Source organism: Macrosteles quadrilineatus, unplaced genomic scaffold, assembly GCF_028750875.1.
Source record: "Macrosteles quadrilineatus isolate MER2022 unplaced genomic scaffold, UCM_ALF_1.0 Scaffold_8__2_contigs__length_117827958, whole genome shotgun sequence".
NCBI lineage: Eukaryota > Metazoa > Arthropoda > Insecta > Hemiptera > Cicadellidae > Macrosteles > Macrosteles quadrilineatus.
The window spans coordinates 116,185,532-116,213,190 of record NW_026542601.1 but is presented as its reverse complement, the minus strand read 5'-3'; the positions used below and the strand labels follow the sequence as shown (position 1 = coordinate 116,213,190).

The following is a 27,659-nucleotide window of genomic DNA, read 5'->3' as shown; positions in this document are numbered from 1 at the left end:
TACCTTTATACAGTTTTTTAATAAATATAAAAATTTAATAAATACAAGAATAGAAAGGTATGTCCTTTACTGTCAAATAATCTTACGTAAAATTAGGTTGCCCAATCAATAAAATTGTTAACTTGAATAACCGCCAAGGGAATTTTGGGATATCACAAAGGAGTCTAAAAACAGAAATAAACCACTGATTGATGAGCTTCAATTTGGAAAGATTTGATCTTTATTTCCGAAATGTCTTCTCCACTGATGAACGGGAGAAATCCCTGTAAATACAACACAATTGTAATATAAAAATATACACTAGTATACAAACCATTTCCTTACAACAAAGCAAGAGGTCAAGGCAATATAGAACAAGCGTTTGTTTATTATGTTTATTTATATTAAATAATATACAAAAAACCGTAGCCACTAAAACCACTTCTAAAGGTTTTCGTCTACAACGTTTTTGATTGAAAAACCCCTTCCAAAGACCAACTAAACTTTTTCTTAAACAACAAAATGTAAGCGTAGGTATTAATCTAAATGAAGAAAAGTACTCAAAATATAAATTATTAGGGAGAGACAATGGTGATTTTGAAGTAATTGAAAGATCTGTAACATCAAAAAAATATAGCTTTAAGATCGCCAGTTTGGAATAATAAAACATAACGTAATGTATAATAAACATAGGATACCACTCATGTACCATCATGTAAAGCATAATACACATTAACAATAAACAATACACCTATTAACACCGAATAATGCCTCCAAGGAGACTTAGTTGAGGATTGACGAATCAAATCACTCAGTATTGAGGTTAGGGCACCCCTAACCTTTCAAGTCACTTTTCAGAAATTATGGATAAGAGCAACCACTTTCTCAGTAGAATCAAGAGCGCATCTTAAGCAGGCCGATCAAAAATACACGTCACAATATAACACGGCGCGATCCGATACTCACACCATAATCTTGGCTAGGTCACTAGATTAGATCGGCAACATTCATCGGCATTTCAACTATCGTAGTGTTATAAAATTGTTCAATATCGTTTAGTACACGTTTGTCTTGCTCCGTGACGAAGTTAATGGCAACACCTTTCCTGCCGAAACGTCCACCTCGGCCAATCCTGAAACAACATAATTACGTTGTTAGCAAATTAATTAATAATATTTGATTAGGCAAAATACATTCTGGTTGGACAGTAGCTTAACTAGTTCAATGAGGCAGCTTGTTCCATATGCATAAATCACATATCAATAGTAAGGTACTGTTCACAACTAAAATAGAAAACTAGCAGAGAACACACTAATTCTGTGTACAGACTTGAAACTAAATTTTGTTCGGAGATTTTCGGCACACCAATTGAAATATCATTTTGATGTTTCCTGTCTCCAGATTTATTGTACCCTGAACATTGGCACTTCCTTGCTCATAGTAGAACAAGAAGTATGGCGGTGCAGGGAAGTAAATTTACATTACTTAAGAAATAACAAAGTTAACATGCTGTAATAAAACATATTATGCTAATATGGTTTAAAAAATACCTACTAAAGGCTTTGACTATACTTATAAAAGTAGTATACAATGTTAGGCCTATACCAAGCTACACCCTTTAAGGATATGGCTCGACAGAATTTTTAAAAACCTTAAGTCCTCCAAAGATTAAAGCACTGAGTATTTTAACTAATTTTCAATTCTATGATTAATTGTTTGAGGATTTTCGGCACACCAATTTAACGATAATTTGATGTTTCCTGTCCACAAATTTACTATTCCCTGAACATTGGCACTTATATGTGCATTGTGGCACACAAAGTATGGCGGTGCAGGGAAAACTAAAATACAAAGGCTTACTTTGCTATAAAGATACAAGTACAAGAGACTAGAATTTTTTTAACGAGAATCTTGCACTAACAATGGTGCAGTAGTCGAGTTAAGATAGTAAAGTTTTCGTTTTGAGATTTATTGGGGTTTGTATCTGGTATTCAAATGAAACTCCAAAGTATGACAGTTGACATAGGTTTTACCAATGGGAAAACTATTTACTTTTTGGTTGATTACTACAATTTAAAATTGAGGACGACCTCAAATTCCATGTGCCAGCCTTCATTAACAGTAATTTTCAAATGTTTGCAGATTTTCGGCACACCAATTTAAAAATATTTTGATGTTTCCTGTCTACATGTTTACTATTCCCTGAACATTGGCACTTATATGTGCATTGTGGCACAAAAAGTATGGCGGTGCAGGGAAGACTCTTATACATTAGCTATGGGTTTTAAATAGTCACACAAGTATATTAGAGGCTTGCTGATTCTGTCAAACTGGCTAGGTTGGCTATAGTTAATTCTGAATTAAGCAAGATTTAAAATTTATCAACTTATTGAGGGGTAAATCAGTTCGTATACAATTCGTAATACAGTAAAAGCAATATTTACATGCCAAGAATTAATTCAATAAAAACGCCTTCAAAAAAGGAAACGCAACAACAAGGCGCTCCTGTATTGCGGGTATTGAATTGATTTTCTGCAGGTGTTAATTTTGATGCATCGCACACCTCCAATAGTTCACAGTTTTTCCAATCTGGATGTAATGGAGGGTAACGATGATGTCCCAGTCTGTGATTGCGGGAGGTAATAACGATGCGTTATCAGGGATTTTAGTTAAGATGACATGGAGATAGAACAGAGGAGTTGGTTTCTTATTATTGACGTTTGCTACAATTACTATACCTGTGAATGTAGTTCTCTCGGTTTGAAGGCAAGTCGTAGTTGATGACCAACGACACTTGTTGGACATCGATACCTCTAGCCAAGAGGTCAGTAGTAATCAGAACTCTGCTAGAGCCAGTACGGAACTGACGCATGATCAAGTCTCGCTCTCGCTGCTCCATGTCTCCGTGCTGTAGAAACAATGGCTAGTTAGAAGCAGTTTGCTTTACAATTATGTTTATGTAATACTTCCGTAAAAAAATGTTGCTGCGATTGCGGGACACTGTGATTAACTCCACACAGCCAAGGCAAATAGTCACGATATTACCCGGAATAACATTACCACCGTTAGGCAATTAAAGATTTAAGATTAAACGAGGAGTCTGACTATCTGAGGTCGGATTTTAGTGGGATTCTACTGTAGTTTATGTTACAAATAAATATGTTAAATGTAATTTAGGAAATTTTGACACTATTCAATGTATACCAATCACTTACAGATTATAAATAAGGATATTTTGATTGGATTTTATTTGAATGTCTGCAAATTTTCGGCACACCAAATGAAACGTCACTTGATGTTTCCTGTTTACATGGTCACTATACCCTGAACATTGGCACTTCTCTGTCCATCGAGGTACATGAAGTATGGCGGTGCAGGGAAAATTGTATAGACAAGTACATTCCGTTGTAAAAGATAATATTTATTTGTTTACAATCATGAATAGGCCTAGGTCAATTGGTTTGGATGGATACTTGCCAATGAGTTATTAACTTATGACAGTTACATATCTATCGGTTTTAAGGGTATGGGGATCTAAAATGATAAGTTTTTAATATGTCTACATAATACTTACCTATAGCTTTAGTTTAAACTCAATGATAGTATTTGTAGATTTTCGGCACACCAATAAAAAAATAAATTGGTGTTTCCTGTCTACATATTTAATGTACCCTGAACATTGGCACTTCTTTGTTCATATGTAACACGAAGTATGGCGGTGCAGGGAGAATTGTTAACAACTTAGGCCTAAATGAAGTGATACTATTAAATTATTATTATTATTAGTCCTAAATTGTCCTCCAATAAATAGGAGTTTTCATTTATCTAAAAGACTTTATTTACAATTTCTAACTCGTAACTGTTTTCTAAGATTCCTACCATAGATACTATGACGGTCAGCATTGAGAGCCAGAAGACTTGCTACCAGGGCCAGAGAACCTGTAGACAGACGTCGTAAGTCGGATGCTTACAGAGTGGCTAGGAGGTCTCTTCGTCGAGCCATCAACCGGAGTAAACGTAGTTGCTGGGAGACATTAAGGGACGATATCGATTCCAATCCGTGGGGCTTGGGTTACAAACTGGTAACCAAGAAACTTGGCACCCGCTCTCCACCTTCCGTCATGGATGGGGCCACTATGGAGAGGATAGTCGAGTCCCTTTTCCCGGCTCACACGTTGCGCCCACTGCGGGATTTCGGAAGGGTGGATGACGTACCACTTTTCAGTCTTGGAGAGGTGGAGGCGGCCGTCCTATCCCTGAAGAACAATAAGGCTCCTGGACCCGATGGGGTACCCGGCGAAGTTCTCAAAAAGGTTTTGACTATTAACCCCTTGATCCTTTTACGCATGTACAATGCCTGCCTAGTCGAAGGAGTTTTCCCTTCGTGCTGGAAAACAGCTAGGCTTGTGCTTGTTGGGAAGGGGAAGGGAGATCCAGACCTGCCATCCTCTTACAGACCTCTGTGTATGTTGGATACGGCTGGAAAAGTCCTCGAGAAGTTGATACGTTCCCGACTGAATTCAGCCGTAGTCGCTGCGGGGGACCTGTCCCCTCGGCAGTATGGATTTAGGATGGGGCGATCTACGGTTGACGCTGTTGAAGAGGTGAAGCAAGCCGTGATGAGAGCTGAGGATTTTAACCACTACTCTCGAAGGGTTGTGCTGCTCGTCACTCTCGATGTGCGAAACGCATTTAATTCGGCGAGGTGGTGCGATATGCTGGATGCTCTGGAGAACACCTTTCACGTCCCGGCATACCTCATGCGTATCATAGAGGATTATCTCCGGTTCCGCCTCCTCTTGTATGACACTACAGAGGGCCCACGGACGATGAGTGTCACTTCCGGTGCTGCCCAAGGTTCCATACTCGGCCCGGACCTCTGGAATGTCGCGTATGACAGCCTCCTGAGGTCTGAAATGCCTGAGGAAACTGTTTTGGTTGGGTACGCGGACGACGTTGCAGTTTTGATAGCTGCACGTAGCGTTGAGCTGGCTCAGCTAAAGCTGAACCGAGTTATGCGTACTATAAACGCATGGATGACAGACCACGGTCTCTCGCTTGCTTTGAGCAAAACTGAGATCGTGATATTAACAAAAAAACGGATTGACACCATCGTGCCGTTGAGGGTAGGGGCCGTTGAAGTCCAGACCGTTCGTTCTGCCAAGTACCTTGGGATTATGGTGGACAGCAAGCTTAGCTGGCGGGATCAGATTTTCCGTACGGCGGACAAGGCCGCTAGGGTGGTCTCCTCTCTTAGCCGGTTGATGGCCAATGTCGGAGGGCCTCGGTCCAGCCGTAGAAGGCTGTTAATGTCTTCTGTCCAGTCCGTACTCTTGTACGGTGCTGAGGTGTGGGCAGACGCTCTAAATAAGGAGGTATATAGGATGCGGCTTGCCCGAGTGCAGCGTCAGGCAGCACTAAGAGTTGCATCCGCCTACCGAACAGTGTCCGAACCCGCCGTCCTGGTGGTTGCTGGAGTCATCCCCGTCAAACTTTTGGCGGCGGAGAGAAAAGCAATTTATCAGCGCCGTGGGGAGGACCAGGCACGAACAGAGGAACGCACCCGCACCTACCAGCTGTGGCAAGAGAGCTGGGAACAGGAGACTCGGGGACGCTGGACCAGGCGACTGATAAAGCAAGTCCAACCTTGGGTTAATCGGCGGTGCGGAGAGGTGGACTTCTACCTCACCCAATTTCTGACGGGTCACGGCTTTTTCCGGTCGTACCTGTTCAGGATGGGCAAAGCCGTGTCACCCGATTGCATATACTGCCCAGGCATTCCCGATGACGTGGAACATACATTTTTCCACTGCCAGCGTTGGGAAAGGCCCCGCCTGGAGGCTCAACAGTTAGTAGGACTGCTGTCGGTGGACACGGTCATACCGATGATGACGGAGGGTGAGGACAATTGGACCTGTGTGTCACATTACATCCAGGGTATTCTCCGCGCCAAGAAGCTCGACCTTGACCGGGATGCGGTGTAGGTCTTAAAGTATCCAAATGCCATAAACGGTGAGAGCCCTGAGGGCTTAGGTAACATGTTGGCCTGACTTGAAGTAATGTGACAAACAATTCCAGGTCTGTGTCCAACAGAGTAGAGGGGGTTTTTTAGTGAGTAGTCTGCGATAGATTCAGGAGTCTCACACTACAGGCTGGCTACCTGTGTGCGTAAAAGCATTTTTACCTCCTCTCCCTTAAAAAAAAAAAAAAAAAAAAAAAAAAAAAAAAAAAAAAAAACCATAGATACTATGACGGCTTTCACCGTATTAGCAAGGACAAAACCCCCAAAACAGTTTGAATTAGTGGTAAGGATAAGGAATCACTAAAGACAGAACCTACAAATCATCCAGTCTCCATTTCCCAAAAATAAATTTTAGAAATGTGACAGTTTATTAGCCTAGACACTACTCACCATGGCGGAGACAGTGAAGTCTCGGGTGTGCATGTTTTCTGTCAGCCAATCTACCTTGCGCCTGGTGTTGCAGAATATTACAGCTTGCGTAATGCTAAGAGTGTCATACAAGTCACAGAGGGTGTCAAGTTTCCAGTCCTCTTTATCAACAAAGACGAAGAACTGTTTAATACCTGAAATAATGTTAAGAATTCAAGATTAGCGATTGACATGTGGACTAGTGATCAACACTTACTTCACTTGGGAGCAATACACAAGAAAATTTAACTAAAAACGAAAGCAAGAATTAATTGACAAATGGTTCTTCATATAAACTAAAATATTTAATAGACTTAAATCAGTACAGTAAGTACCCCCGTCGCGTTTAGTGTTCTCATAATACGAATTTCGGGTTTAATTTTCTTAAAGAGTAGGGTGCTATGATAACTGAGATAATGCAATGTTACAAATATGCTGAGGAATTGTGGCTGTCAAAGACATCAGTTAGCTATAATTTACCGTGCTGTCTACTGTGGCATTAGAGTGATGATCAGTTTAAATAATTGACAAGATTTGCTTCACATTCTTCCTGAAATACTTATCCATCACATTCATGGCTTTTTTATGGTATGCAAAAAGTACTTTATTTAGTTTAAAAAATGACAACTGATCAAAGTATTTACCTTCTAGGGTCAACTCCTCTTTCTTGACAAGGATCCTAATAGGTTCTCTCATGAAGCACTTGCTCACGTCCAACACCTCAATCGGCATGGTGGCAGATAACAAGATGACCTGTAAATATGGTTAAGGTTAACTATAAAATGTATTGTTTTTAAACTAGGCTTAGATTCTTGCAAACCACTAACTGTGTGCTCAATCAAGTAGGTATTTCACTAAAAATATAAAAGAGAAAAAAATATGAATATTCAATTCAGCACAAATAATATCTAGGCTAAATACTTTAAAAAGGAAATTAATTAACTAAACTTTTAACAATTAGTTTTATTAGAAGGCGTCTAGGGTAAAATAAGGGGCAAACTTTTTTTTCCAATGATTAAAAATGTTATTACCTACTACAATAACTGTCTTTAAAAACTTAAATAACTGAATGAGTCAAGTACCCACCTGTACTTCTGAACCCAGAGTCCTGAAGACATCGTGAATTTGGTCTTTAAACCCTCTTGAAAGCATTTCGTCGGCTTCATCCAAGACAAAAATTTTGATACTACTGGTCCCTGTTAACAAGATTGAACAATTACAAAACAGAAGTTCATATGAACTAGCCAAACTTAAGAGGTTTAGTAGTGACATGTTGACATGTTTGATGATCATGTGTACAAACTTACATTTAAGATAAGACAAATAGATCCAAATAGGCCAAATGATTATATCATTGCCAAAATACTTCATTACATGATAATAATCATATTTAGTACTTGTGCGCAACAAGCCATGCCCTACTTCAATGTTCAGATTTTTTCCTACCCCATTAACAATTGTAGCCGATTTCATAATTAAAAGCACTCCAGTTGCATTTAAACACCTTTAAAATTTAAATTTCCCTTTGTGGATATGGAAAGAACATATAATAACCTTTGTAATATTATTACAAAGGTTAGGCCTACCTACTAAACCAATTACAGTAGCCAATTTTATTAATTTTTATATTTAGATATATTTTTTAATTTTTTTTTATTTTCTTTTTTTTATTTATATCTATTTATTTTATAAACCGATTTTACTTGACAGTTTATATTTTGATCCCATAAATCTCATTAGTACTAGCACATTGCGCTGCGGCTTCGTCACCAATGTGACAAAATGTGTGACAAATGTTGACATTACCTAAGATGTGTGTAGATGTCAAGTCCGAACAAGTCATACTGGCCCATCATCAGGGACGGGAAGAGCAATGTAAGATTCCGTGGGTTATTTTGGTACGGCCATTAATGTTAGAAGGATGGGGTTTGATCACATTTAGAGTTTATAACATTGTACTAGTGTATGGTTCACTTCATTGTGGTTTTATGATATTGTTTGTTAGTGTATTTGGGTAGTTCACATTTGCATTTTCATTTAACAATACTGTGGGCCTGTTATTAATTTATATCAGTGCTGCACCTTGTTGTTTTCTTGTAAAACTACGCCATCACCGGCTGGAACACAGTAGGCCTACATGCTACACTGTGGCTCTCCAATTGGATGAAATTGAATTAAAAAATTTCTGCGGACTTATCCACGCAGTGCATTGGCTGTTCTGGATCCTGATATTGGCCGGTAATCACGAAACCACAGCGAATGAGTTAACAAGACTCCTAGGCCTACAGTAAGTTAGGAACCTCTCATCCAACAACCTCTGTCAAGATCAGTATTGATTATACTCACTTAACGCCCTTCGGTTGATCATGTCGTAGACTCGACCGGGTGTTCCCACAACAACATGAACTCCCATCTCAAGTTTCCTGATGTCCTCTCGTACGTTCGTGCCACCAATGCAGGCATGACACATGGCATTCATAAAATCTCCCAGAGCAATCACCACCTTTTGGATCTGAAATTAAAACTCAATTGTAATCAATAGTTTCAAGATATAGCCTAGTGCAAAGACATCCTAGGAAATTGATAAATTGCCCATTCTAAAATACAAAATGGCCTGATGTGTAACAGTAAGCAAAAGAAATTAAGTTCAAAACAGAAAAGATAATGGGCAATTTAAATAGCCTCCTCTAATACAAGGCTGTGGTGTTGGTGTGTTGGAACGTAAGTTAGCACCGGCGGCCTACATAATCATTGCACAGATTATGAATTAGTGCTGTTTAGGTAGGCCTGGTCTGCCATTTTGTCTTGCTGCGGACTTGATTTTAAAAATATAGCAAATATTAGGTCCTGCAACTTTTTATAAGACATATTTCAAGAATAAATACATTAATTTTGTTTTGATTCCTCAGAACATGCACCATTATCATGAAAGTATTCCTAGTTATCAAGTGTAACAAGTGTAAGTAATTGTAAATTACCTGTTGGGCCAACTCTCGGGTGGGAGCAAGGATGAGAGCTTGACACTCCCTAATTGAGGTGTCAATCTGTTGGAGAATGGATATGGAAAATGTAGCAGTCTTACCAGTACCTGGAAAAATATCAAAATTAGGATCACTGTGTCTTGGAATAAAACCTTACAAGTTTTCACCATTAAGTCGGTTTAATAAAACAATGTGCAAGGGGCTTTATCTTCAAGCCTGTCTATGAGCTCGATAACTCTTAACGCCAAGACAGAAAATTGAGCTCAAGCCGAGCTTTGAATGCTCCGTGAAATCACGTCACCGAAAGATTCACACTTTTGTTGGGATGGCGAGTGAGGACAATAATTGTTTTTGCAGGAGACGATGTTAATGTCCACACAACCACAGAAGAGGTTTCGGATTTTGCCATGATTGCGGACAATGATGATGATGTCCAAACAAACTATTGGAGTTTTTGCAAGATACGATAATGGCGTCATCACGACAGGTGAAGATGTTCAGGCTATTGCAGCAATCGTAGAAGACAATGTTGGGGGCTAATCAGGGTTGGTATTAAACTTGGAAAGTAAAATTTCCTCAATATTGATTAATCAAAAAATATAAATATTTAGGCTAACTTATCTTTGCTTTTAAAAATAAAAAGATTTTTTGCAAAAAAATTACTGTATGGTATTATATTAAATTCATTAGGCCTAATATTAGCTTGGCTTGAAAATCAGCTAGGTTCATAGAAGGCTCAAGCTTTATATCAAAACTAGAGCTCAACCCGATCAAAAATCGCAGGCTTGAACACTTCTTTTTTCTAAATGTATATTTTAGTTTCTAAATGTAAAACACAAGGAACTTAAGTTTTTCTATACAATGCTAACTAATGATCAGCAACAAAAATGGTTTAAATATTAATTATTAACTGTACTGGTAACCATCTTTAATAGATAAGGACCTAAATTTAGCACAAAAATAAATGGCAGGCTTCCGCAAAAAAGATGGATTTAAATAACAATAGTTGACATTGTACTACATTTCAAGATACTTGCACATATTTTTTGACATTTTGAAATTACCCTTCTTAAAGTGGATAAGATGTAGGCTTTAGATTGAAACTAATTGAAGTTGATTTATTGTTTTTTTTTTATTTAATTATCAGCTTACAGCACAGTTTTGATTGGACTTTGAAATGTGGAATGATTCTTTTATCAAGTAGTGATACTGGCAAATTAGTTTTTTTTTTAGCAATTTGTTGATTTTCAATATCAATAGTCAAACTAAGAAAGAATAGTAGGAGGTAGTAAACTTTTATTTAGCCTGTAGAAAGCTGGCACAAATCCCAAGAGCTAAAAATAACTGGTAATCTTAATATTTAGCAGCCAGGGATTGAAATTCTTAAATGGAACTTACCAAAATCAATCTAGTATTAGCTAACAGACAGGGCCTGCAGGTTTAGTGTTAAGTAAAAGTAAAACTACTATTATTATTGTTTACAAAATTCATTTTACTATTTATCTTTTGTATTTAATTTGAGGTGTTATTACAAACCTTCAGGAAGTTGAAGATCCAAGATTTAAAATTTTAAAATAAAACTCATTACAGTTTTCAAATATTTTTCTTGAAGAATTATTAGGTTTTAAGCTTACTTTTTGTGCTGTCTACAGTACCGTTTTATTAATTCTGTGTAGACAACATATTTCATTAAACTCTTTTAATTTGTTTAACCAAATTGTTGTTTCTCTCTTTGGAATTTTACAAAAGAACTACAAACTTAGTCTAGGGTCTACAACAACCGCCATATACCAAAAACAGGTTTTTGGGACTTTTCTATCAATTCTATCTAACAAAACCTATTCAATGTTAGGCTACTTAGGCCTAACTTATATTCCAGTCAAATATAAACAAAATAGGCCTAAGCAACAGTTTCCTGAAGCAGCATTATTGTAAAATTAATTTAGGCTACGTCACAGAAAAGTTTAAGTTACTTCAAGAGACAAAGTTGTCAGCTGACTTAAGTTGCTAGTTTTGCTTCTACAGTAAAATAATTTAATTAACAGCACAACTCCCAGCTACTAGAATCTCACTCACGTTTATAACATTCTGACAAAATAAACTGTATCAGCAAACAGACACATACTTTCTCCCATAAGCTATGTAAAAAATCTTAATCATGGGTAAGCAGTGGGAATAACTATGATAGGCCTATTCTATAGGGATAAATAACAAAACAACAACTTTTGAACCGAAATTGTTACAGCGATGGGGGGTTGCACTATTTTTGTCTAGAATTATAAAATCCTAGTTATATATCCTAAAATCCGATATTTTGTTATTTTATTTAAGGTTTTTATGGGAAATAACATAAGTTACAATAACTTTTTTTGAGTCATACTTTTTACAGAAATGGGATTTGTACCATTTTGAAAAATTGACTTTTTTTCTAAATTCCAACTTTTTTTATGGAAAAATAACATAAGTTACAATAACTTTGGAACCGTAATTTTTACGGAAATGGAATTTATACCATTTTGTTGGGAATTTAAAGGGCTATAACATACTAACTACATATAACATACAAATCACCATTAAAAGTAATAATCTTGAAAAAAACTCCTGAAGATATAATGGATTAGTATTTACGTATCAAATTTCATCAAAATCTGATGACAGGTGTGGTCTGTAGCTCTGTACATATCCACACACACAGATATAACTTCAAAAACCACTTTTTTGGGTCTAAGGGGGACCCAAAACGGATACGGTATATCCACTCAAAAACTCAAAAATTTTAACGAAACCAATACTTACTCTATTTAGGCCTACTATGCATAGGGGAAAACAGTAAAACTTATACAGACAATCATTAAACAATTATTTTATAGTGTATGAGTACATTTTAAATAAGTTATAAAAAATAAAATTTAATGCATTTTTGGAGACAACATGAACTAAGAAATATTTTGCATTTTTTCCTGGAGATCAAGGATATCCGAGAGCTTTCTGAAAGCATACTCTAACAAAACTATATCTAACCTGATTGCGCTTGAGCAATGACATCGTGACCTTTGACACATGGCATGATGGCCCTCTGTTGAATAGCAGAAGGCTTCTCAAAACCATATGCATAGATCCCTCTTAAGAGTTCTTCTTTGAGATTCATGTCGTCAAAGTTATCCACCACCTGTATAATACACTCGTTTGTAAAATCAATACACTTAATTTACGGTTTAAAATTAACATAGCAATCATAAGATTCTAAGAGAGAGGATGTATTTTACAATAGCCATGTGAAAATTGGACAGCAGCTAAAATTTCACTTCCTACTTAAGGGTTATGTTAGGGCCTGCCTATGTAGACTTTTACCATAACTTTATATTTATATAAGGTATTTTTTTAGACTTTTGTTCACTTTATTTCCACAGTATATCGTTTTTTTGTTTTTTTGTTTTTTTTTTATCTAGATAGTAATGTTTGCTGCATTATTTTTAAATTAAAAAATTCAATGCACTCATGTATAATAAATGGGAAATAAAATATTAATTCATTTCATTTCATTTCTCACACATCAGGGTACAGCCTATTTACCTGGCAGACTTTTTTTACCCTCTAGTACGCTCTACACATTTTTTAAATTTCGTTCTGGACGTTTATGGTTTTGTGATTTTTTTAATCTCCTAATTAAGACAATAAAAATGAGTCTAAACACGATACAATTATATTGTGTAAAATGGAATAACTTTGAATCTTAAAATTTTAATAACTGTACGTACGTTTTATTTTGGACTGGTTAATTTCTAATCTGAATCTTCCGTAAATATACATTCACTATAAAATTCTTTTGGATAAATTGGCTAAAAATTTTAGTACTATAAAATTCCTCGAACATAGTTGAAATTCACCGAAAATTCCCAAATAATAGGCCAACCATTTTCACACATAATTCCCGATTTTCCCGGTCGCTGACAGCCCTGTATAGAACTTGGCACTAGAAATTCAACAAATCTCCTGTTAGGGAATGTAGGAAGTTTAAAGACCTGTTAAGGAAAGTTCTTTTATCAATAAAAACAGGGTTTAAAATAAGTTTATGTTGATAAGTTTATCAACATAAACGTATTTAAGTCAGGCCCAGTTTTTTCCGTGACTTTTGGAATCTTAAAATAAAAATCTGTTACTTTTCAGAGTCATCTGTGACCTCGTTGTAAAATCAGTGACTTGCATGACTTCAGTGACACCCTGACCAGACACCAGTGACCACTTCACACCACTTCAGTGACCAGACATCCTGATTAGGGCTAAGTTTTTAAAAGCATCACTTACGTACAAGGTTCAAGGTAACATAGTAAATTAGTAACACAACATTGCTGTAGTTGGTTACCAAACCAAGGGGCCCTAACAAATGGTTTCTTACAAACAAATGAAAGTAGGTTCCTATTTTCAAACATTCTCACCTCCTCCCAGTTTGACTCGATGATGCCATCAGGCTCCATGCCTGGAGGTCCATCATACATTGGCTTCTCATCTCCCGGGCCGTTCTTAGGATCTCCGGTCCACTCTTCACCCCTGCAACAAAACAAGTTAAGCTTAGAATCGAAGCAGTCAACTGTTGTGAATTATTAATGAGAAACCCTTTTAGTTAGAACTTGAGACTAGAGGGACAAGATAGATTTAAGCAACTTAGGCCGGAAGCTGAGACAAAGAAGATGACAAGTTTTAAGGTTGCTGGGTCGATTACAAGAATGATTCTTTTTTTTCACACCAGTGGCATTTTCATTTTACAAGAGGTCAACTTCAGAATAAAGTTTAGTGGGTGTGCCACGAATTGAGCCCGTCCCTCCCGCACCTAAGTCCGAGACGCTAACCAATAGGCCAACAACACACCCAAATTCTTAATTAAAAGTTAACTTAGATGTGAGTCATTTTGGCTATGAATTAATGGTGCCATCTGACATAAGATCTACTAGTAGATCCTGAATAGCAGCAAGACCAGGGTTTGGACCATTCCCTTACAAAAGACAAAAAATACCTAGCGGCTAGTTAACGAACAAAAAGCATTCTGAAGACCCGAAACTTCAACATTTTTTCGAGATTATTTTTTTGAAGCTCCGGAAACGGGAGAATTTCATGACGAGATTGTGGGCCTAATTATGTATTATTTTTTTTATTTTTTTAGCTAGTTAGCTAATAAATTGTCCCTAAACTATAGTTTCTTTTCTTATTCACTCCTTTTCCAACCTCAAAATTGTTGTTGTTTATCCTCTATCCTGTAATCTAGTGAGTATGAGTAGCCTACTCTGAGGGGGTAATGGGCGATTTGCGACCGATTAGCTCAATTTGAACAAATCACAGGATGAAGAAGCTCTTAAATATGTCGACTCTTATGCATTTCGTAATATGCAAACTCCTCCTAGACGGTTGAAGCAATTATTTTCAAATTCTGCATGCCGATGAAGACCATATCAGTGAGTGCTAACATCTATATGGCGTTAAAAAATTCTCAACCTATGGCGACGCAGTGTTCTCTTATGCACTGATTGTGCTGCTTCTAATGTTAATGGCCAAACATTTCACTCAGCACTAAGATTGAATATAGCCTACAACATTTTAATTAGGTAGCCTAACTACAGGGGAAAATAAACTAATTCTTCAGATTTTGTTCTAAAAGTTTATGTTGTAGTTTGCAATGCAATGTGTGGGCAGAGGCTACTAGCAATGATCGACAAACGCTTATCATACGTCAAGCGAAACCTGACGACCAAGATTAGGCTTAAGTGTTTGGTGATCTTATTGTGTATCCGTGTGGTGGTATGACTCAGCTACTACCGTTGCAGGATAGAGCTTTATTCATGCCTGATTATCTTTCAAATCAGTGGTATCACATGAATGTTTTGCATACGAACACATTCAAAACAATTTCCAACTAAAAACTACCTATGAGTCAATCTGGCGAAGATCATTCATTTTCGTATTGCTCTTACTAATATTGCTTATGGAACAATAAAAGAGGAAGATTATATTCTTTTCTTTACGATTCATATAAATAGTAGGCCTACTAACAAAATCTTAGAAATATACAACGCTCTTTGTATCATGGCAAGAAAAAAAAGAGTCCTAACATGGCTACTGACACCCTTAATGAAATGGCTTAGCTGCATAGCTCTGTAGCATTAATTTGTGTCATAAACAAACCTTCAATAACCGCAATATTGAGTTCCGATGAATGCCAATCTTTTGAAAACATCCTCAGATTAGCCAAAGGATGTAGAGTCATGTAACGCCACAAACTTTTGACCGATGTAGAATTAGTCTATGGTGCTATTGGCACTGTCCATATATTTTATACAAACTTGAAAAAGTCTTATCACATTTGAATATGCAGCTTTTATGTGTATTCGTTGAATTTAGTAATTATAGAGGATCCACATCATACAATAATTTGGTACCTACCGATTGTCGCTATTGTAACTAAATTTGTAAAACGTGGCATTAAATGTAGGTACTCGAAAACCATTTTTATTGACACTTGCCTTTCACAAATTGCAAGGCATGACTCTAAACCAAGCAGTTATTGATAATGACCAAAGAGAATTCGGTACTCGGAAATTATGTTGTTAGGGAATTGTATGTTGCAGTGAGCCAGCCCGAACGATATATGGACTACTTTTCGACCTAGGATTTCCAAAAGAAGGTGAAAAAGAAAGATAAACATTTGGTGTCACTGTTATGACGATTTTTAAAACGTTTATTATAGCTCGCTTTTTTCTCTAGTACAAATTTTGCAATCAATTTTATACTAACTTCCTGATGAGCTGGAGACTTGAAACATAGCTCACAAATGGATAACAATGCAATATTATATAATTTAATTTTCATACTTCCCTTGGGCTACGCCCCATAGGCTTGTTTTTATTAGCTCCGTTTAAATTTTGAAATCAATTAACTTATAAACAAAGTTCCCGATGAGCTAGAGACTTGAAACATACTAGCTCACAAATGGGTGACAATGCAATAATATATAATTTAATTTTCATATTTCCCTTGGGCTACGCCCCATGGGCTTCCAAATTTTTCATGTTTACATTTTGAAAGAATGTAAATATATCTATTAATTTAAGTCGGCTGTAAATACTTAAATTTGACAGTTCGAAGAGCAGAGGTTAAGAGATACTATGGTGGGGGTCAATGGCATTATAATACCCTGATGACTCCGCTCAATTTTGTGGACCGTCTGCGAACGCTACCTGGTTAAAAGAGCCAATTTGTACTTTGAGTCAACTCAGTTCCAGGAAATAGGGCCGCTTACTCAGTCTTCGCTGTCATAACCTTCTACAAAATAGAGAAAACATAGCCTATAATAAAGACGACAGCTTAAATGTTTTATACTTATCCATTATTTGTCTAACTGTACACAAGTAGGCCTAACTTACAATATAGTACAATTTCTAATTGTTTAATATCTGCCTTAAAAACACAGTAGGTAGGCTAAATATTTCTTAACATAAATGTTGTCCCAAAAAAAAATCCTGTCCCGCAGGACTTAAAAAAATTTGTCTTGTCTCAAAGTGTAAAATCTAGTCTCGTCCATCACTCTATCATTATCATAGAATTGTTTTAAAATGCCCACAAGACCTAAATACAGTAGGTCTACAATAAAAAATGGGACACACTTCATACTACAAATAACTTAGCAAATATTCTTCAACTTCGGTTAAATATAAAATAAAACATTTATCAAATACAAAAATCTCCACCCATCCCTAGCTAAGATAAGAAAGAGACAACATCCAAACCAATAATGTATTAGGTAATTGTTTGGAGCCATAGCACCAATACTTTTAAACCTCAAAATGGCAGTTTTAAAATCTTCATTACTAATACGCTACATGAAACTTAGTGAACAAAGAGGCTTTTTTGTTTTAAGATTTAACCCCACATTTAAGTTATATACCAAAATGTTCATCTAGGTGTGGAGATTTGCAAACTGACCTAGGGTTTTGAAAAATACCCTTGGGGATGTCCCAGTGGATTTTTAAGTTCCCATCTATATATCTAATTCCGTAAGCCCAAAATTTTACAATGAAATTGTGAGCGAACGGGAGGCCGTAGAAAGCTGGGAGAGGTCTCATTTTAAAGGTCTGGGCATGAAGTTTTGGGGAAAATTATTCATTTTTCTTAATTATGCACCAAAAGGTCGTTACGTAATAAAATAATTTACATTTAAATAACATGGGAATCCAGGTCATGTCTGCTTTGGTTACTTAAAAACATGTGGTTTATTTAATTTAAATCATATGGTAATATGTACTGTAATATGTATACTATTATAAAGCTGAAATATAGACTTTTTCCAGGGTCTGGATTAGTTAATGGAATAAGATTAGTTGTGTTAGGTATGTCTGAAAAAAGTGTAAAGTTAGAAGTAATTACTGGAGTAGGCAAAGGGAACATATTTTTCATGCCAAAAATAAAACTAACATCTAAAGATCCTAATATGCCGTTTAAGTTTAGGAATTCAATTCCTATTGCGATTAGCTTTCGATATTACTATAAATAAAGCGCAAGGCCAAACCTTCAAAAAGTTGGCATTTATTTGAAAAAAACCCGTGTTTACCCATGGTCAACTTTATGTAGCTTTTAGCCGGTTAAAGTTGCCAGATGATGTTAAAATAGTACCTACTAGAACAAAATAAAGACCAAGGGTTCGATTAAAATGGATACTATACTCTGTTGTTTTCAGAGAGATTTTGTTATAATTAGCATTAGGCCTATACAATTTGGAGGATGACATTATCTCTACCTATGTGTTTTATTTAAGTGAATTTGTCTATATTCAAAGGAATTGATAAATATTTAATTAATAGTCATGAAGATTATTATTGAAAATCTTCCTTAGATGTATATAATGATTAGAAGGTTTGTATTATAAACACACTACATGAACAGTCCTTTGGAATCTATATTTTAAACAGAACAGACATCAAAAAATTGCATTATGCAGGTATGTAATAACTTTTATACATATTATAATATACAAAAATGTTAAACGATAATTCAAGGTAGGGTAACCCATGAGACTAATAATTTGTACAAAATATTTACTAGAATATATATATAGGGGCTATTGCCCCTACAAGCCACTAGTGTTATCCTAATGAAGAACATATTTGTTTACATTATGATCAGCTGGATTATTTAATTGCTGTTATTATATTTAGTTGCAATTTAAGGAAACGTGTGCTGAAAAACATTTACTGACTTTGTTGAAATGAAATATTTAGCCTACTAGGGCCTATTTGAATTTGGGTTGTAGTAAATATTAAAATGGAAAAAAAGCGAGAAAGCCTGGATAATTTGATAAACTAAAAAGAAAACTGAATTAGGCTAATACTGTGCTGCATTTCTTGAGCAATCATTAAAAGAACCAATTTGCAAACTATGGAAACATAAGAAAGTCATAGAACACCAAGTAGAAGAAATAGAAAATGTTTTTTTTTTTTAATTTATAATTGCTATTATGGACAACCTAATGGGTTATGAGTGGGAAATATGTGTAGGAAACACTACAAAACAAGATCAGCTTTTGAAAAATTATAACATATTTACAAGACATTTTGATTATAGGTATTTATTTTTTTAGGTGATTATTTGTAGCTTTTAAAGTAATCGGAAATTATTACAGTTATTTGTTTTAAAATAACTCCTGTAATATTTTGCAATTGCTGGAATTCGAGCAACAGGTAGCCTACACTTAAGCCTCAGACAATTTTGAAACTTAAGGTACAGTAGTAGGCTATAATGAATATAATAATACAAACAACAAGAATTAGTTGGCTTATTACAAAGGTTTGACTTCAGTTTTGACGACTTTGTGGTTTCCAAGGTCATTGCAAGGCTAACTAGCCCAAACAGGCCAACAGCCTACTGAGTAAAAGTGGTTGACCTTGACCAAATAAATCTGGTTGAAGAGTTCTTAAATGATACTGGACAATATCTAGGCCTAAACAAACCTTAAAATAAAAAATAATGTTAAGTTAGCGTCTGAATTAAATAATATATTAGGTTACTAGTGTGGAAAAAAGGAGTTCGTTACTGGACAGATGTAGTCAGAACCGTGAAATTACGATAAGTTAAGCATATTTTGGACGAGTGGTGGCGTACAATATTCTTCGCCATTACTACCTTAAACTTGACTTTAACTATAAAAATGTCAATATCTATTATGATCCTAATACCTTCATTGGCCATTCCACATGCATTTGTAATTTCTATTGGAAAATAAAAGCTTTGATTTTATTTGATTTGATCCCACAGATTTAAGGCCTTTGGAATCACTACCAATAAGTTACTGATACTCAAAACTGCTGTAAGAGTTTGTTTTCATTTGTAACCACTCACTGTCATTGAAATAACTTATTAGACTAGCCACAGAGAAGTAAATTGCAGAGGATACATTCAATGGCACATTTAAGTGGTATCTAGAGCAAATTCTATTCATCGTCCCCTTCAGCTATGACAATAGTGGCATGGCCTTTCACCCCTTGCCATTACATAGGCCTACTAACTTACAGCGCTCACGCTAAAGGAAGAACTTGTACGCTACCTCTTCTGTACAAAATGCTATGTGGCGATCGCCTACAGGCTCTTCCTTCCTTGGTAAAAGTATTCCGTCCCACCATAAGTTACCAGAGCTAAAAATGAGTGGTTGTCCCACAAGCTTATTGTACATCTAAACTTAGGCTACTTCTCTGTGGACTAGCCTACTTATTTATTATCTGTAAGTACCCCCAGATTTAACTTAACTTATGAATTCTAATTTTTAACCCTCCAGCTGCTGATCGACGCGGGTGAGTCGATTGCCACACCCCGGCCGCCTGCTAGTCGACTCGAGCGAGTCGATACGTAAGGTGTCGTTTAATCTACTTCACTCCGTTCCAGTATACAAGAAACTGAATTGAGTTTGGTATCTCCGTAAACGTCAGATTTCAGGCTTTCTCCCGATACCTCTCTCTAATGCTTTAACCCAACTGGCTGCTTTGTAAAACGACTTGCAAAATTGACATCGTCGCGCCAGCTGTCTGCTGTCTACAAACAGTGCTAACCTGCGTAGTTACCAAGTCTGTTTGTTTATGTCATCCAAAGCGGTTTATAATGTATTTAATTAGTGTTTTTAAGTTAAGTAAATAATGGATAGTAGTGACTTCTGTGTGTATTTTAGTGAGGATCTTAGTGATCATGACGAAGATTTGTTTGGTGTTGGTAATGAAAACGTACGAATCCTAGGCCTAGGCCTAGGCCTATGCCTACTCTTGATCCTTGGGTGAGGGTTTCTGTAGCCTATATATAAATGAGATATAATATTTTATTTTTTGTGCATAAGTTAAAAGTATGTATTTTCTTGTTCATTATTAGGCTATAAATTCGCTACAAAATGGCTATTTTCAATTTTAGTTCAGAGCAAAATAATTTTATTTTTATGATGTGCAAAGTTACAAAATGAAAACAAATTTATAGCCTACATCTTGTTTGTTTACTACATCTTTAAAAATATTTTTAAAGAAACATAACCATGCAATAAGTTAATACACAGAGGATACACGTCCGGTAACCAGACGTGGATTAGGCGTCCGGTAGGGGGTCCCAAAACGCCATTACCACAATGATACGATGTTCAGCCATCAGTGTTGGTGGTGTAGTGGATAGAGTGCTCGGTTGTCACAGATTTTGCTTTGAATGTAATTTCTTCTTAACTGTAGGCCTACATCTTTTGTTAGAATTTTCGGCATTTATAATTTTATGTTATGAAGAGAATTGAACCTTCATTTAATTTTTGTCACTATCAGCAAGTTTGGTTGGTTAGGTTAGGTTATGACAGTAACTGCCGGACGCCTAATCCACGTCCGGTTACCGGTCGCGTATCCTCTGCGAAGTTAATATGGTAGGCTATGTTTTCGTACTTAGATAATTTTATACTGAACAAGAAAATATATAATAAGTTATGTTATGGTTTGTTTAATTTTTAAACTTTATTGTTTATTTTTTTTTGATTGCCGCAAATTGCCTAAAAAATGCTTAGCATCAAGGGCAAATAGCCAACTAGCCTAGCAGTTGGAGGGCTAAGTAAATCTTTTAGGCCTAACTTATGAATTATGTAAAACTCTGCATTGTGCCAAATATCGTGTGACATCAACAAATATTTGACATGACACCCGGAGGAGGGATAAACACACTTGAAACAAACAGCCTAACCTAAGATAGGCTAAACCTTCTTAAGTGATCCAAAAGTGTAGGCCTAAAGATTAATAAACAGACAGAAACCAGCTTACGCTAAGCTAACTTAGGACCTAACTTAAGCCAAACTGTTTATTAACTAACCTAGGTAACTTAGGCCTCTAGGCTAGTAAGTTTTAAGTTAACAATCCGCCTAACTTAGATCAATTGAAAAGCCAACAAAAATATGCCAATTGGCTAGCATTTATAAGTTAATCAGATTTCACTTACCTATAGTTTTACTTATCGGCTAACTTAGGCTAGGGATAAGGTCTAGGGCAAGTTAAGCCTGTTAAGATTCCACATTTCTACCGGGTTACCTGACAGCAAACTCAGACACAATAAGAGTTAAGGACTAGCCTATGTATTCATCACATCTAAGGTTGATGGTTGGCCGATGGTTAAAGACAAAGCATATTATCCTGATTAATATCATTTCCAACCACACATTTTTCTTTTATAATAGGAGCCACGCCATGTTGGCAAATCTAGGAGGGACCCGCAACCCGCAACTTTAAATCTAGATTTTGAGCTATAATTCAACATTAAATCACAAACAGCGCTATGAGAAATTTAACTTTTAAGTTTAAACATATAAACAATCAAACTGCATTAAAAATAACGATTAAGAATAACTAAAAACACTTACTTTCTTTCACCAGAATTTACCGACATCGTTTCACTTGCTATAAAGCAGAGGAAAAGGACTTTGGGTGGGCAGTCACAGACACTTTACGTTCAGAGGATGGTGAATCACGTTTTTGCTTTATTCATACGCAGTATCAACTTAATATTATTAATTTTTAAACGCGGACTCAACAGTTATTTGACATTATTCAACTTTTTAATAATTAGGGTCTTCCGTGGGTAAATTTAAATAGTATCACATTAATTTCTACCTGTATTTTAATTAAAAAACAATAGATCTACTTTTGTAGCGGAATAAAATCCGGATTTGAGAAGAGTGAAGAGTGAGACTTTTGCGGCAAGACGAAATATTAATTTCATTCCTAGAGTATACACTATATGAGTTTTTTGTGTTTTAATTAAAATAAGAATACATTTTATCATCACCTAATAAAAGAGCATTGGTCAGAATTCCTGATCATCATTAAATTTAAGGATGTATCCTTTTGGAATTTTTGGTACCAGCCATTTTATGTATATACCTACTACCACGGCCACCTTTGCTGTTTAATCGATGCTACTACCTACTTCAAATCCTAATTTTATTTATTGATCAGAGCGAACGAAGCTCTTAAACTACACCATTGAGTATACACGTACGTGCACTCCATGATATTGAGTAGCCCCCAGACAGAGAACATCCCAACGTGGACGTGGACAGCGAAATAACATTGTTCCAAGTCGTCGCGGGAACGCAGTAGGGTGAATAGGTCATGCCAATAAGTGCAAGCACGACTGAAAAAAAAACCCCTGAACTGAAAGAAAACAACTGCGTGTGTTGTAGTATAGTAGACAATGATCTACGCCTTTTATCAACAACTATGCCGTGTGTTAACGGTTGATCACTGCAGTCTGCAGATGTGTTTATTGTGCATAAGTGCAGTCTGTGTTGCAGTATGGCGTACCAGCGTGGGGCGGTGTATCTGTCACGTTGGCCCTCTTCACGTAACGCAGAAAACCTTAATCAAAATGATTCTTAAAAGGCCAAACATTATTCAACGAATTTACTTTTTCCCAAATTCCCAGTTTTAAACATTTGACAACTGTTCATCAAAACACTATTACTTTTTATTAAGAATAATAAGGAAATTATTAATTTTTTTCTATCTTACAACACATAGTTACCACACTAGACACAGACATAACTTTGGATACCGCACTCCACAACTATAGCCTATAGTTAGTTGAAAAACTACGTATTTTTCACCACACTATCATGTTTTTGGCTGTATTACATACGTTAATTGGTGGCCGAAAGTTACGTTTTGCTGGCGATGCCAGCTGTCCATAATTTGGGGACCGAGCAGGTTTTTACAGGCCGGGGCCGCAAAATCAGCTGTCCGCTTACTTACTTAAAACATGAATGCATTTTAAATACATAATCAAAATCCATAGCATTTCAATAGAATTGTGTTATTGTCACCGTTGCCTAGCAACTATATATTTTTATTTTTGCTGATTCCTCAAATTATTTCTTCACATAACCTTAAAGTTGTAGTTGTGTTGACTATCAGTGTGCATTATTATTGTGGTGAATAGTGGTAATAGGGTATAGTGTGGTGAAAAATAGCGTTCGTACCACGGACCGAAATGGTTTTGCGGCTCTCGATCGATTTAAGTTCTCGACTTCGTCTCGAACTTAAAAACTATCTCGAGCCGGCAAAACCTCATTTTCGGCCCTAGGTACGAAATATACTATTACATAGCTCACATCCTTTACCGCAACTTGCATACATAATTGATGCTGAATCAGGCAGTGTCGCTGTGTATTTAAACGTAAGGTCTGTGAGTGGCTGATGACTGTAGGACGAGAGGCTGTACAATTTTAATTTCAGCTGCAGTTTTTTTGCGGAGTCTGTTGTAATTTTTAAATTTTTAACCTAGTATGTTTAAATCATTGACTATTGGATACTGAAGGTTTAAATCAACTAACTATGTTTTAGCGAATTCCCCATAGGATGTTATTATACCGTAGATTTTATGGTATGACTTGGACCCGGGACTGATTTCCTTTTTCATTTTGATGTCCCTATAAGCCAAAAACACCATTTGTTTTCTTAAGCTCTTCAAAATAGCGTGGAGCAAATTTGGGAAATTTGAAGTTTTGAGGGTCAAAAACAATAAAAACCAATTTGTACCCTATAAATCCCCCCATAAACCCCAGTTCCCCTAGTCTGATCATGCTATGGTTCGCAAACTCATATATATATATATATATATATGTATATATAATTATGAGTTTAAAGTGTCGACGAAATTTTTTTCTACTATTTCAGGGTTTATTTCTTGATTTGTGCTTTACTGTTTGGTTATTTAGGTAACTAGGGGACAATATATTATGAATTTGACCGGACTCATATATATATATATATATATATATATATATATATATATGAGTTTGCGAACCAGCATGATCGGACTAGGGGAACTGGAGTTTATGGGGGGATTTATAGGGTAAAAATTGGTTTTTCTTGTTTTTGACCCTCAAAACTTCAAATTTCCCAAATTTGCTCTACACCATTTTGAAGAGCTTAAGAAAACAAATAATTTAGTATATTAAAGTGTCTCTGTATGATTATTTGTTACGGAGAAAATGTTAAATTAAAATTTCCCACGTTATTCTTTTGGAAAATAAGTAAACTGTTGTAGGCTTAGAGTTTGATTGTTTATGGATATATTTGGATCAAACCTGAAATAGTTATTTGAGTAACTAGTGGTGAAAGTGGCACTTTGCTGCACACGAGAGCAATGTTTACGCACGAGCCGCAGGCGAGTGCGGAATGATCTCGAGTGCAGCAAAGGCCTTTTTCACTCGTGTTACACATTATATTTTTCCTACAGCCATTATAAAGCATATAAATAATTAGTCTTTCAAACACTATACAACACGTTTTTAGGTTCAGCTGGCAACACAAATGGTGCACTAGAGAAAGTAGTACCCGCGGCCGTATCACTCCGCTATTTTACCTCGGCAAGAAATATGCTCCGCGTTTTGAGAATATAGTTCCGTATGTTTTTTGTTTTTTGAAGTGGTTTCCGCGCCTTAAAAAATGCTTTAAAGGTATTTTCTTGTTTGTTAAGATCGTAGGAATATTTTAAAAACGTTTAAAAGAAAAGTCCAGAAAGTTCAGAAATACCGAAACTATAAACACGAAATGACAGGTTAAATCGTAGTTATAATAGTCAATCAGCTGCTCATAGTATTATTATTTTTAAAGTGTTGCCAACCTATTTCCAAGCGTACACGGATTACGTGCATAATAGAACCACGCTGTTTTGTGTTGTTTCGTTGGAATCCTGATGTGCGGCAAAGTATAAACCGTACGGCAAAGTATAAACCGTACGGCAAAGTATAAATATGCAGCAATTAGCAGCTTTCTGTACTATAAACAGTACTAGGAAGCCAACTTTGTCAGGTGACTGTAGGAAAATAGTATATTACGTTACTAGTCCTGAAAATAAGTGTTTACCGGACGAGTTTGGTCGTTCCCGTGCGAGACGAAGTCGAGTACGGGATTACCATACGAGTCCGGTACACACATTTTGGACGAGTTACGTACGATAGTTTACGCCATACTACTAAATCTGTACAAATCCTTATATATTTCCACCAACTAAAGGACTAAAAATCGACCAACTACCCAGACAGCACACTTTCTCCTCAGGACATCCCACGGATATTGCGACAGGATATGCAAGATATCCCATAGTGGTCCTATGGTCAACTTGGGATATCGCAGGATATCCACAGGAATGCGTAATGTCCCCGCCCGGGGATGTCCTACAGATAATCTCACAGCATATCCGTGGGACATCCGAGGTCATCCCAGGGTAGTCCTCAGGACATTCTCAGGACATATGGGACTACTATGGGATGACCCTGGGATAAAGTGTGGTCTGGGCCTGAACATAAAAAACACAAAATAATATAGATTTACAGTAGTATGAAAAGCTTAATTACAAGTTTAGTAAATTGATTAAATAGTTAATAAACACAAATTTTGAAGAAAAAACGAGAAAAAAGATTTTGACCCGGACGGGTCTCGAACCTGGTACCTCCGCCTTGTGAGCCTCTTACCTTTACCTCCTGAGCTAACTGCGCTTGATGATTATGGGTTTTTTCAAGTGGTGAAAGAGTAGCCAACAGTTGCAATGGTCGCAATACTTAAAATATTTATGATAGAACTCTAGTTTTCCTGAACTCAGTGGTAGTATGGCAGTAAAGTAAAGTCAACCCTTGCTAGCCATAGTATTAACAAGACATATTTTCAATCTGGGAAACCTTAAACTTTTAAAATAAATTATAAAACCTCAACATCTTAATGCGTGGTAATCTTATTCTTAGAAAGAAAAAAAAACAGACCAAAATTATTTGTTAAATTATGAAGACGGCCCAATTATAAATTCGGAATTACTGAAAATAATTACATCAAGAACAACACTGTAACATATCCAAAATTCAAAAGATTAATTTTTCTAATACCATTTTTTATTTTTCCAATATTCTTTAAATCATCTGTTTTAACTTTGTTTAAAATTAATTTATTAAGTAAATATTTACTTTTTGTACTAGTGTAAACACAGCCTGAAGATGGAAACCAAGTTTCTGAAAGCGCTAGTGAAAAAAACAAATTATTATATATATTGGCCTTTTTGAACATTTAAATTTAGATATACATTTATTTAATCAGTGGTAGTATTTTTTTTTCTTCAGTTTGTTACCGGGACATTACAGGATATCCAGTGGATTTTGTACATGTCCCGGGATGTCATGGGACATTCTGGGATATCCTATGGCATTCGTACATATCCCGGGACTTTACAGGATATCCTGAGGTTAACTTACAAATCCCGGGACATTACGGTATATTGTAGGATATCCTGTGAATTTCGTACTCGTCCCGGGATTTTGCGGGATATCCTCCCGAGACATTCTCAGGACATAGGGGACTACTATGGGATGTCCCTGGGATAAAGTGTGCTGTCTGGGTAAGTAAAGGTTATGTTTTTGTTTATAACCAACCACTCATTGCCACCTAAATACAGTATAATCAGCTGATTGGTGTCCGGTAAAACTCATTGCAGAACAGTAGTACGCAATGAAACCCCATTTGAATAAGCTGGCGGCAAACAGCTGTTTTCTGGACTAAATCCTTGCATGGGAAGTTCGTCAAAATAATGTAGTGTGGCGTAAATATATTTATTTCATACTAATGTTTTACTACAAAACACCATGGTGGAAGGAAAAAAACACACTTTTTTACCCTCCCTGTATGCAGCGGTAGGTACTCGTTAAACCTAATGTTATTTGAATAGATTTAGTTGAAAAT

The 27,659-nt window shown here is 36.2% G+C and overlaps 1 protein-coding gene across 2 annotated transcripts; it reads right to left on the bottom strand.

Annotated features, from left to right (window-relative positions):
• LOC128999528 (eukaryotic initiation factor 4A-I-like) lies at positions 1 to 22,425 on the bottom strand. 2 transcript variants are annotated; one of them, XM_054426096.1, is made up of 11 exons: positions 22,292 to 22,425; positions 13,827 to 13,938; positions 12,412 to 12,559; positions 9,388 to 9,497; positions 8,756 to 8,921; positions 7,496 to 7,605; positions 7,054 to 7,162; positions 6,392 to 6,564; positions 2,718 to 2,887; positions 946 to 1,111; positions 1 to 263 (listed from the first exon to the last, which is right to left on the bottom strand). In XM_054426096.1, exons 1-10 carry the CDS (start codon positions 22,315 to 22,317, stop codon positions 967 to 969), a joined length of 1,269 nt encoding a protein of 422 aa, XP_054282071.1. In that variant the 5' UTR covers positions 22,318 to 22,425; the 3' UTR covers positions 1 to 263; positions 946 to 966. The 2 variants fall into 2 exon arrangements, with proteins under 2 accessions (XP_054282071.1, XP_054282070.1); XM_054426095.1 differs by having other exon boundaries at positions 189 to 1,111.
• Between the last annotated feature and the right edge of the window lie 5,234 nt (positions 22,426 to 27,659).

Bases quoted from the DNA above. Each gene is read 5' to 3' on its own strand.
- LOC128999528 (XM_054426096.1), bottom strand. From the start codon at position 22,317: ATGTCGGTAAATTCTGGTGAAAGAAA. The intron at 12,560-13,826 runs GTGAGAATGTTT...TGTATTATACAG, and splicing joins TCGAGTCAAACTGGGAGGAG to GTGGTGGATAACTTTGACGA. The intron at 1,112-2,717 runs GTATAGTAATTG...ATGTTGTTTCAG, and splicing joins CGAGAGAACTACATTCACAG to GATTGGCCGAGGTGGACGTT.